This window comes from Apis florea, unplaced genomic scaffold (assembly GCF_048593485.1).
Source record: "Apis florea isolate Af1SG1 unplaced genomic scaffold, ASM4859348v1 contig_3496_pilon, whole genome shotgun sequence".
Taxonomy (NCBI): domain Eukaryota; kingdom Metazoa; phylum Arthropoda; class Insecta; order Hymenoptera; family Apidae; genus Apis; species Apis florea.
Genome location: NW_028256773.1, coordinates 4384678 through 4396981, shown reverse-complemented (window position 1 = coordinate 4396981; position 12304 = coordinate 4384678). Strand labels below are relative to the sequence as shown.

The window sequence follows — 12304 nt, the reverse complement described above, 5'->3', positions numbered from 1 at the left end:
TTATTTCTATTGTATACTTCAATTTATTTACGAAAAATATAAAAAAATTAATATATAAAATTTTATTTTATAGAAAATATATATTAAGAAAGTTATATTATAAAATATTTTATAATATAATAATATAATATAAGTATTTGCTTTTCTTATAAGAAATTTCATTTAATAATAAAAATATAATATAATATAATAAAAATATTATGTAAAAAGATCACATGTAAAATTTATCGGTATTAATTATATTGAAATGTATTTAATTATAATATTGCGATGATATTTATGAACTCCTATTTGTCAAGATATTGTATAAATTAATTAAATATTATTAAAATTTTTTTGGCGGGTATAATCTATGCGACAAAGCACAGTGTATAAAATCGATGATCATAAGCATTGCAGTGTTCGCCTGTTCCGTAGAAACTTCCAGTATATTCTTGTGTAGTTATGCCATATCCGTTCAATACGCTGTTAATACTACGCGAGTGCGTTCAAGACATTTCTACGTGTATTTCATTATTTATTAAAGGCAATTTTAAAATAATATACTTTTGTTGTATATTTCATATTGAAAAAATATATATTTGAATAATTATTTGAATATGAATTTTTATATGAATTTGAATTTTATCTAAAATATAATTTTGTTTTTTATCAATCAAAAATATCATTTTCTTTGTTATATTATTTTATATTTTCTTATTTTCTAAAATAATTGTTAAACTAGAATAAATAAAACTAATATTGATATATTGACGAAGTTAGTAAAATATGTAGTCATCGTATATCATTATATATTAACAATATATTATTTAATTAAGATTTTTAAAAAACATTTGATTTATAAAAGTTTATCTTAATTTTTTTTTAAGATTCATAATAAAGTACATTATCAAATAATATATAGTATATATTCTACAAAAATGAATTCATTTTTATTATTCATTTCATAATTAATATTTCCAAAAATTTATAATTTATATTATTATAATAAAATTATAAAACTTATTTACAAAAAAAAAAGCTTCCTTTGATACACGATAACGGTTTTCTGAACAATGTCAAGAGGATTTTTATGTGTATTTATATAGACATAATAACTAATAAATTTTACTAATATTGACTATTGATAGAAAGAAAACTTTAAAATATATTTATAAATATAATTATAAATTTTATTTTTTATTTAAAAATATTACTTAAAAAAAACATATTGCAATAGGACAATATATTTAAAACTCTTTTGAATATCATAAAAAATATTGAAATATCATAAATGGATACAAATTAAAAAAAATTGATTTGATTTAGAAAATTAAAAAATTGCATTTAATAAAAATTAAAAATTTTTTATTTCAATATAATTGTAAGAAAATTATTTATATTTTGTTATTTATATATATATATATATATATATATATATATAAAATTAAAAGTATTTACTATTTAATATTAACTTAAAAAATTTTTAATTTTAAATACATATTTGATTAGAAATTAAATAAATAAAAATGTTATAAGAATATAAGAAATAAATTTCTATAATATATTCAATTTTATTTTACTAAATGTAAATTAAATTGTTATATTAATTATAAATTATTATAATTTAATATTTGTGATATATATGTTTTTTATATTAAATATATATCTATATAAATATGAAATATCGAATTTTATTAATAATTTTATCACTAAAGGCAGTTTTACATGTATACCGGCTACGTAATAACGTGATTGTTTGATAATACATAATTCGTGATTCAAGACTATGACGTTTATTAAAAAAACAGATAGGGTGTAATATTTTAATATTATTTTATATAGAATTTAATTTAATTAAATGAAATTGAAATTTCTTTCATATGTAACATCAATATGTTGTTAACTTTGAATATCTTTTCACTTTAAATATAACCTCCTTTGCCGGTTACAAAAAATTGCAGTAAGTTATGATTATATTGTTATATCGAAACAGTTGAACATTAATATATAATAAAAAGTATGACTGCGAGATGGGAAATATACTTTTTGACAATATCAATGTTATTGTTTACCGTTTGTGTACAAAGTTTGCAAAGTTTAGAAGTAATATATGCAATAAATGCTGGTGGAGATACACATACTGACAGTTATGGAATTCGTTATACTAGAGATCCTTTAATGAATAAAGTTGGAACTGCATCTGACTATGGCAAACAGTTAATTATTGGTCGAGTAAATACCATTGACCAAATTTTGTATCAAACTGAACGTTATCATCATAGCACATTTGGATATGATATTCCAATAAATGAAGATGGAGATTATGTTATGATATTAAAATTTTGTGAAGTTTATTTTAACTCTCCTAATATGAAGGTAATATTAAATAAAAATTTTATCTTTATATTATAATGCTTGTTGAATATGATTTTAAATCATTATATTCTTTAGGTATTTGATGTTGTATTAAATGGAGATCATACTGTTGTTACTGATTTAGATATCTTTGAGAGAGTTGGACGTGGTATAGCACATGATGAATATATATCATTTAAAGTTCAAGCTGGAAAGTTAATATATAATGATGAAGAATCTGATATATTAGCTGGAAAAATTAGAGTTGAATTTATAAAAGTAGTATACTCATAATATTTGATATGATTCATAATATTTTATTCATTTTATATAATTTACTGAAATATTAATTTTAATTAATTAATTGTAGGGTTATAGAGATAATCCAAAGATAAATGCTATTGCAGTAGTGAAAGGAAATATAGAAGGTATTATTTGAATTATTGTAATGCTTGTAAACTTTTAAAATAAATGTAACAATTATTTTTTAATATTTTTTTAGATATACCACAATTGGGTCCAATTCCTCAAGAACCAGAAGAATATCATAATATACAAGAAGATGAGGAAGAATCTACAGTTCGTAGTCGACATACAAGTGGTCCTAGAACTCCAGATCCTTATTCAATTGATGATTCTTCAGTAATGTTACCAGTCTTTGTAGCTCTTGGGGCATTTATTCCTTTATTATTTTGCCTATGTAAATTATAGGTGGTAAAATTTTGCACATAAATGCCTTGTACTTAAAAAATATAATTTAATCAGCTTAGGTAAGCGTGTGGAAATTTGCCTATGTTGATTGTGTAAATAGTGGAAATATTTTTGATTTTAAACTGTCATCATTTATTATTAAAACTGTTTATAATTAATTTAATCAAATGAACATATCTATATATGTTTTTGTACAATAAATAATTTAAATTAGGAATGAAATTAAAGATATAGAAAAGGTGAAAAGTTGTGTAATCATGTGATTTTTGTTACTGTTTTAATAATGTGTTCATTCGTGATTTATTTAATTTTTATTATTAGATATGGAATAATTATTTGCACAAAAGTTTACACATCACCTTTTCTTTCACTATTTGATTTTGGATATACTACAAAGAAATATATATTTATAATTATAATATATATTTATTTTAGAGAAAGCTTATAATTTAATATATGTCTGGAATTTTGATTACCAGAAATTTTGATTTTCAGAAATAATATTACAGAGAAATTAAGGAAAAATAATATGTAAAAACATATAGTACAATAAATCTAAGTACTTTATTTTACTACATGCACATAAAATGTTATAAATGAATTTTATGATTAATTTATTATAGAAAATTAATGAAATTAATTTAATTATGTTTCGGATACCTTTTATGTAAAAAATTTAATATACTTTTATACACTTTGTTAAAAATGAAAATGAATCTAACAGTTCAGATAAAATATCAAAATATCTCAATTTTTTGCAAATTAGAAAAAATAAAGCTGTTATTATTATCCAATAGAGTCATTTTTTTTTAATATATAGTCTAATTTTTATAGTCTCCTTACATTTTTGCTCATATTTTTTTTATATTTTATATAATATTAATTTTTATACATCAATTTAATTATTCTTTCTTCCTATTTCTTCTTATTATCATAAATGACAAATATTATTTATTATGTCATATGTTAAGAAGAAATAAGAAAAGGATAGAAATAAAGTAAAAATTTGGAAAAATATTATTTTGTAGAATTTCATAAATAAAAAAAGAATTGGAAAAAAAAGAAAAAACAAAAAAAATTAGAGAAGAATAGATATAAAATAAGAATTAACTGCTAGCACCATCTCTTGACGAAAGACATAAGAAGATATGAAATAACAATTGAAGGTCAACATCATCTTTCGAATCTTCTATTTTATCTTACTTTTTGAAAGATTTGTTGATCAAAAGATAGCACTAATAGTTAATTCTTATTCTATCCTTCTTATTCTTATCCTTCTTCATTTTCTGCTTTTATTATGAATTTCATTTGCGCCAGTCTGAAAATGATGTTGAATTTCAAATTTTTATTCTATTTCTATGTTTCTTATGTTCTATTATTTGTTTTCATTCTTATTCTGTGAAATTTATGCATTTAAGAAATGATTTTGATATCTAATGAACTTTTCTTTGTTTAGTCTATTGATTTAAAATTTCAATAGAATCTATTCTATTTAATTTTTATATTGTAATATGAAAACATTGTATATAAAATATTTATGTGCTTATCTATTTTTATATATATTACACACATATTTTAATGTGAGTATAAGGTTATTTTAACTAATAATTTTCGGACTCATTTATATAAAGATGTATTAGATGATAAGAATATTCTCTATTTAGTCTATGGTGAAACAAAGTTTTACAAATCTATCTTATATCTCTTATATCTCTATATATTTGTAATTAGATCTATTTTATATATTGTCGAAAACGATAATACGAATAAAACGAAGCTTGTGAAAGTGTCATAAGAAGTCAGTATCGCAAATCCACCTCAGGATGCGGGTGATGATCGATCGTATGATTTGCACCGATGAACAGAAGAAAGCACTTACAACAAGTTCAATTGACCGTCGAGTACTGCGAAAGGTAGTACATATGTGCATATGTGTACGTACGACTGGCCTGTTCTTAATGGGAATAAGCTCATTCATCCTATATGAAACGGAAGATCACGTGACCTCTGATCGTCTAGGCCTTTGATGTATGGTCATCACTGGCAATTAGCTGTCAATTCAAGGCCGTGCTTATGCATTCGAAACCCCGAGCCCTAAGTCTCGAGTGGCAATCATCCCTCGGGAAAAAGAATCTAAAAACTGCGACTTTGTATTTTTATTTGAGATATATTTGACTGGTCTTAATTTTTTTCTTTTAATTTATCGAATTAATGATTCATTATTCGTTTAAAAAAAATATTTATTAATTTATTAAAATGTTTGACAATTTTCTTTTGATACTATCCTCAAAAATGTACAAATAAATATAAATAAATAATAAAATGATAAATGCACTGAAAATAAATATTTTTAAAAATTATAATGATAATATATCAAAAAATCTTAACGATACGAACATTTTTAATTTGATCGATATCGATTGATAATGATTACTTTAAAAACAAGAAATATAATGATTTTAAATGTATATTATAACAATGATTATATAACTTAATTTATAATTTAAATTACTTGAAAATTTTTAATGATGTAAAAAAATATGTAATATAATATGTAAATATAATTCATTGTTTACTTTCTTTTTTACAAATATATTTATTAATTGTATTTATGTGAAAATCAATCAAAAAATATATTACTTCATCATAATGGATTATAAAATAAATTATAAAAAAAAATAATTCATAATTATAAAAAAAGAGTTATTCTCAGAATATCATAGGCTGACTAATGCGATATACTTAAATAATTTATTGACGAAAATGAAATTTGGTCTATAGCAAAGTTCAGAATGATAATTCAATAAAAGATAGAAAAAAAGTCGATTAAAACGATTAAGAATATCAATATCAAAATTTTTTCAATAATAAATCGAACTGTCATAAATAAATAAATAAATTTAAATTATAATTACAATTATAATTATAAATTATAATATATTTGTTATATTTTATAGAAGAATTAATTGAAATTATATACCATTTAATTTTGAAATCGATAGAAAAAAATTAATGTAAAATATTATTTATTCACTTAAGAAAAAAATTGTATACTAGATATATTATTACTTTTTAAAACAAAAAATAAATCATACTTGATAATAGTTCTGATAATTGATTTAATATTTATATAATTATTATAATATAATTTTATATATATTATAATTTAATATATAATTTTTATAATAAAATAAAATTGATATTATTTGGCTATGACACTGGATTTATAAATATCAAAATTTTGACTTAATTGACTAACACATTTTGACTTAATATTGTTTACCTTCGATTTTCATATTATAATATATTGAGATATTCGACATAGTATTACAATGCAAAATATTTTGCTTATTTATAAAAATATTAAAAAATATTTCAGATACAAATTTTCAAGGAAAATATTATTTCATAGGAGATGGCACGAGGAATTTTTTTAATATTTTCGGTATAAAAATAAAAATTTCATTTATAAATTTTTATGAAATTTTATATACTTATCTCTTGCGACAATTATTTTTTAAATCATTTTTTTTAATTATAAAGATACTTATCTTTTACATATTTATTTTTTACAATAAAAGTTATTTTTTTACAGTATTAAATTTTTTCCAATAATTTTTTAATTTTATATAATTCAGGAATATGCTAAATGGTTTTATATCTGAAATTTCATTTATTTTCTATATGAAAATCCATGTAATAATATGTAATTAAATTAAATTATAGGTACAATTTTTTTCTCCTTTTTTATTAATAACAATATAAGAAATAACATAATATAATATAAACATATAATATAGATATTTATTTAATTAGTCATTTTCATTAATCTAATTTCTTCTTATAAATCTGTCTTTTCGCAATTCAGTATCATAATTCGTGTAACTACTTTAACTAGACAATTAATGTAGCATATTAGGAAATTGTATCAATGAATTGTGATTGCCGATTATTAGTACTACAAATGTGGATAGAGAAACTAGGAAGACAATTGTTTCATTCGTAACTCGAGGAAACTTGATCGAAATTAATCAGGTATATTAATGTTTTTTCCAATAATATTTTATAGATGATTAATGTTGATTTCAACGTTATCATTACGTAATTCAACAAAGATTCCGAAACAGGAACTGGATTGTTTCGCTGAAATAAATAATAGAGTTCGATGGACAGTTTATTCCGGTCAGACTCAGAAGTGCAACAGAACTGTCTGTGATTTTAATAAAGCACGTACCAGATGTATTAGTGGATAGAGTACGTATATGAATTCAAGTGGATGCCACTAGCTTAATCGTGAAATGTGACTTGCGTTGCCGAGCTACATTCAACGTGGCCGGTACATTTTATTGGCTAGCTACGCCAATTCTAATGCAGTTCTTCTCGTAAAAATGTAGCGACGTACACGGTCTTTTATTCGACGTACATTATTCCATTAGCTTATTCAGTTTTCTGTTAATGTAAATGATAGCTAGATTGGACGAGAGTTTTATTATGGTTTGATTCGAAGTTGTTGAAATGGCGCCTTAACTCTTATATCATGTATGTAATAAAACATAATATAAATATAAATAAGAATATAGAAATAAAGAGTATAATTATATATTTGCAATTTTCTGTTAACAAGTAAATTAAAAATAACTTACGTAGTGGGTTAATTTCGAAGTTATCGAAATGATATTGATTTTTCATTTTTGCTTATATTATTATTGCACATATATAATAGAATAAATATTCAAAATCAAAATTTAGAAATTGCGTATAATATCCATTATTATTTATTTCTAAACTTTATTAAAATTTAATATATATTGGTGGTCGTTTTAAATTACATAATACATTGTGAGGTTAAAATTGTTGTATCCGCAGATGAGACATCTAGTGGTGAGATTTGATTCAAGCAACGCTGAAACATCTTACTTTAGTTTTAATATTTACAATTGAATGTCATTTGATACCAAAGAAAAAAATATATATTCTCTATTTAATATCACTAATCGTTCTTCGCATCAATAAGATCTTATATACTGATTATTATCCAGATATATAAACGGATATATCTTAATAAAAAAAGACGAAAAATATCTTGATTACAGTGTTATATGATTAACATTGTCTTACGAGATATCTCACATCATACAAGAAAATTAATTATACTAATTAAACTTCTTCTATAAATTTTGGAAAATGCTATAATAATTTGAGTTTATTTATAAGATTGCGAGGATTGCGAATCTATGTAAGTATCATTCTAATTTTTCTTAATGTAAATTTCAGAAAATTTTTTATGCATTATTATTTAAAAATATATACTTCGGATAAAAGATTTAGATATTAAATTTATATATTATATTTAAAAAATGTAAAAGTTATCTTCTTAAAATAAATTGAATATCATACAAATAAAAAAATGAATATTTTTTTGAAGCTTGTGCAACTTTGACCTAAGATATACTTATAATCAGTAAACTATAAATGTATTAAAATCAAATTTATATAAATTCAATTAAAAAATAGAGTTTATAATTAATAATATATAATTATAATTTATAATTAATATATATATATTTATATTAATATATAATTATATATAATATATAATTTATAATTAATTTATATAAATAAATGTTTATTTTATTTTTCAAAATATAAACATAAATATATACAATGCATATTATAATTTAAAAATACTTATTATTTTTTTATAGTTCTTTTTTATAGTACATTGTGTAGATTTTTAAATATTCAAATTCTATATAAATGCTTTCACAGTTTTAATTATTAATAATTAATAAATTATTAAACTGGAGATATTTATATAAAGAATGAAAAGAATTTGTTCATTATTAAAACATTATTAAAAACATTTTATATATATTATTTAATATTGTTAAGAACTTATTTATTTTTTGTTCAATCTATGTTAAGTTATATAAACTATAAATTAATAATGAAATTTCGTTTAACAAAAATAGATGAAATTAACTGAATTCAAAAAAATTTACTTTATAGGATTCAATTATTTATGTTACTTAATCTTATGATTACTAATATTCATAAAAATTAATGTTTTATTTTCTGTATTTACAAGATAATACAAGTTAATTTTAAACTAACTAAAAAAGTAAAAAACAAATAAGATTTGAGAATACATATACATAATTATAAATATTTTAAATTGAAAAATATTGTGAAAATAATATTCATATAAACTCTATAAAAAGGTATAGATAATTTAATGTTGTAAACTATTATGAGACTATTACAGAACTATCACATCTGCACAGAACAAAAAGCTTCCTAATTAAGGCATTCATAGAAGGATTAGGAATTTATATGGTCAAGGTTAAATTCTTCTTAAATGTATTTTTTTGAAATATTTATAAAGATTTGAAAATAATTTATTTAGATGTGAATTTGTTTTCTCATATTTATTTTTACATATTATTTTTACTTTTAATAAGAAATTCAAATCTTTGTGTTAAAATTAAGTAATATTTGAAAATATAGGTTATTATTAAATATTTTCCAAAATATTTATATACAAAGGTTTATTTTATTTACTAAAAACGAATTTATTAAAAATAATAAAAATAACTTTTTTTTTAAATATTTCTGTGCAATCAAATTCGAATTCGAACGGAATTTTTTGATAAAGATTTTTAGTACTTGCAACCGAATTATTTGATAAAATAAAGCACATCAAATTGCTATAAAAATAATGATTAGTTATTTATTAAGCAAACAACAATATTATATATCGATGAAATGATGAAATAATATAATAATTAATAAAATATTATCTCTTATATCTACTTAATAATTAATATTTACATCAATGACCAAATGATTATTTGTATTTTGTACATTTACCTTATGATATGTATACAATGATATGTATTTCATCCTATCACTACGGTAAATCATATTTTTTGTTTCTGATCTAATCTTTTCCATCGATGTTGTCGATGTTGATAATTAGCAAATTTAAATTTCTTTTTTACAATATTTCGGCTACTACAATAATTTGGCTAATCTATCGGTAAGAGAAAAAATGCAAAGGTGTTGGTAAAATGATAAAGCGGAATCGAGTTGTCGCGTCGTTGGTCGAATCACAGGTCGAATTTACAATAATCTCGTTCGGTACTTGTCCTAGTCGATTGTAGTCGATAAATGTTTGTGTATGAATTCACCCATACGTATGCCACAAGTACTCCCGACAATCTTATAAAAGCGGCAGTTATCGCAGGAGCAACTTATTCGCTACTAGCGACAGCTACGTGGAATACGTGTAGTATACGCCACTTTTCCTCGTCGCGCGAAACAATCAACGAGTAATATCGAAAATGGTACAATTCGAGGGTAAATTTCAATTTGTTTCACAAAACAACTTCGAAGAGTTCGCGAAAGTTCTGGGTGACCAGAATCTAGTCAATACGGTCTTACAACCGAGGCCCTCATTCGAACTATCGAAGAATGGAGACGAATGGACTTTCACTTCTAGCAATGGAGATAACACCTATACTAAGACCTTTAAGACGAACGTACCCTTCGAGGAAACATTGCCATCTCTTCCTGATCGCAAATTTCAGGTTTGTTTAATTCATCATAAAACAATATAGATGCCGTTTAACGAATCAACAAATTGATGAAATAAATCAGTTTAAATCTAATAATTTTTTCGTTAAGGATAGTTTAATGTGTATAATCGAAATATTACTTTTCTCGACATATATTAAATTTTTTTAACTTTTATATTTGAAATTAAGAAATTTTAATTTTAATTTTATTTTATCAATTCTTTATATATCATATAAATATTTTCAATTTTTATAATATAAAGTATTTTAGTTTTTAATTATCTTCGAACAGTAACTTTATAATTTTCTATAATAACAGAGTTTGATTGAATTTAAAGATTAAATCTTCGATAATAAATTAATGTTTCTTTTGTATAATAAATATAAAATTTATAAAACTTATCCAATATAACAATAAACTGAATTAATCTTTAAGAAAATATTAAATATTAAAAATTAATTGTATTTTTAATAAAAAAATTATTTCATTTTCAATACAATCTATTTAAAATAGATTAGAAATTTTTTTATTGATATATATATATATATTTGATATAATTAATAATTTTTCTTTAATCAAGTTTGCATTTTTTCCTAATTATTTATTTTTTTATAAAGATTTAAATCAAAAATTTAAATCAAGTTATAAATAATTTTTGTTATATCATACACATGTCTATAATCTAATAGTGATGACAAACATTTTTTTATCAAATGTTAATAACTCATATTTTTTTCTTTATTACTATTATAAATCGACAAGCATCGCAAGTCATACTTATCAATAATACTTGATTATTCTATCTGACATAATTGAAAAAGAATAGTCTATAATTAATTTGTAATTTGTGGAATATTTTAATATTATTTGATAAATTTTATAAAAAAAATCCTTTTAATAATTATATTGAAATTTCTGAAAAATTATGTATGAATATGTATGTAATATATTTACAAAAGAAAAATATGAAATATAATCTTTTTCTTTATCGTTGCAGACCGTTACATCTATAGAAGGTAACGTATTCAAAACGGAAACGCAAGTAAACGATTCGCTCAAAGTCAGCCGATTGTATGAATTTTCAGATAATGAATTATTAGTGGTAAATATTTTTTTCTTCTTCCTTTTCTCTTTTTATCATAACAATGAATGTTGTTATATATTTAAAAAGGTCAAACAAAATTTTAACATTATTTTTTTTTTAGCATATAAGTACAAACAAGAGCGATGTCAAGGCAACACGTGTATACAAGAGGGTTTAAACACAAAAATATTTAGATAAAAAAAATATAAAAAAATTCATTTATCTTAATTGAAAATAAATCTTAATTGAAAATTTTTTCTTTTTTCTTTAATTGGAAATTTCCTAATTATTTTCACCTATTATCAAAAGTTCTTTATGACAATAATTTAATAATTCTTTGATATTTTAGATATATTTTTTATTAAATCATTCATAAAAAAAGAAACTTTATATGTACTGTATACAGATATACAATACAATACATATATGTGTATAAATTCATATATACAATACACTATACTATATGTAAATAAGAGAATCATTTATTTTTATTTTTAAATATACTTATACATTTAAATATGTGAAAGAAAAAATTATTTTTAATTAAAATATATTAAATATTTTTTAAATGATACTTGAATTTGTATTATATTT

General features: G+C 21.0%; 2 protein-coding genes and 3 long non-coding RNA genes across 7 annotated transcripts; 4 read left to right on the top strand and 1 right to left on the bottom strand.

Moving 5' to 3' along the window:
* The first annotated feature begins 404 nt into the window (after nucleotides 1-404).
* LOC100872400 (malectin-A) lies at nucleotides 405-3842 on the top strand. 3 transcript variants are annotated; one of them, XM_086913676.1, is made up of 5 exons: nucleotides 405-526; nucleotides 2151-2358; nucleotides 2434-2616; nucleotides 2708-2765; nucleotides 2840-3842. In XM_086913676.1, the coding sequence occupies exons 2-5, from the start codon at nucleotides 2161-2163 to the stop codon at nucleotides 3046-3048; spliced, it is 648 nt and encodes a 215-aa protein (XP_086769802.1). In that variant the 5' UTR covers nucleotides 405-526; nucleotides 2151-2160; the 3' UTR covers nucleotides 3049-3842. The 3 variants fall into 3 exon arrangements, with proteins under 3 accessions (XP_086769802.1, XP_003690684.1, XP_031776282.1); XM_003690636.4 differs by having other exon boundaries at nucleotides 414-526; nucleotides 1944-2358; XM_031920422.2 differs by having other exon boundaries at nucleotides 426-526; nucleotides 1976-2358.
* Nucleotides 3843-4254: 412 nt separating this feature from the next.
* Nucleotides 4255-5393, top strand: LOC147656780 (uncharacterized). The gene is made up of 2 exons (XR_015293881.1): nucleotides 4255-4628; nucleotides 4780-5393. It is a non-coding gene; the product is annotated as an uncharacterized LOC147656780 (long non-coding RNA).
* Nucleotides 5394-6701: 1308 nt separating this feature from the next.
* On the bottom strand, nucleotides 6702-7991 carry LOC147656779 (uncharacterized). Its single transcript, XR_015293879.1, has 3 exons — nucleotides 7692-7991; nucleotides 7283-7516; nucleotides 6702-7191 (listed from the first exon to the last, which is right to left on the bottom strand). It is a non-coding gene; the product is annotated as an uncharacterized LOC147656779 (long non-coding RNA).
* LOC147656778 (uncharacterized) lies at nucleotides 7356-8456 on the top strand. Its single transcript, XR_015293880.1, has 2 exons — nucleotides 7356-7587; nucleotides 7915-8456. It is a non-coding gene; the product is annotated as an uncharacterized LOC147656778 (long non-coding RNA).
* A 974-nt stretch (nucleotides 8457-9430) lies between these two features.
* On the top strand, nucleotides 9431-11965 carry Fabpl (FABP-like protein). The gene is made up of 3 exons (XM_003690662.4): nucleotides 9431-10637; nucleotides 11624-11728; nucleotides 11832-11965. The coding sequence occupies exons 1-3, from the start codon at nucleotides 10392-10394 to the stop codon at nucleotides 11886-11888; spliced, it is 408 nt and encodes a 135-aa protein (XP_003690710.1). The 5' UTR covers nucleotides 9431-10391; the 3' UTR covers nucleotides 11889-11965.
* The last annotated feature ends 339 nt before the right edge of the window (nucleotides 11966-12304 follow it).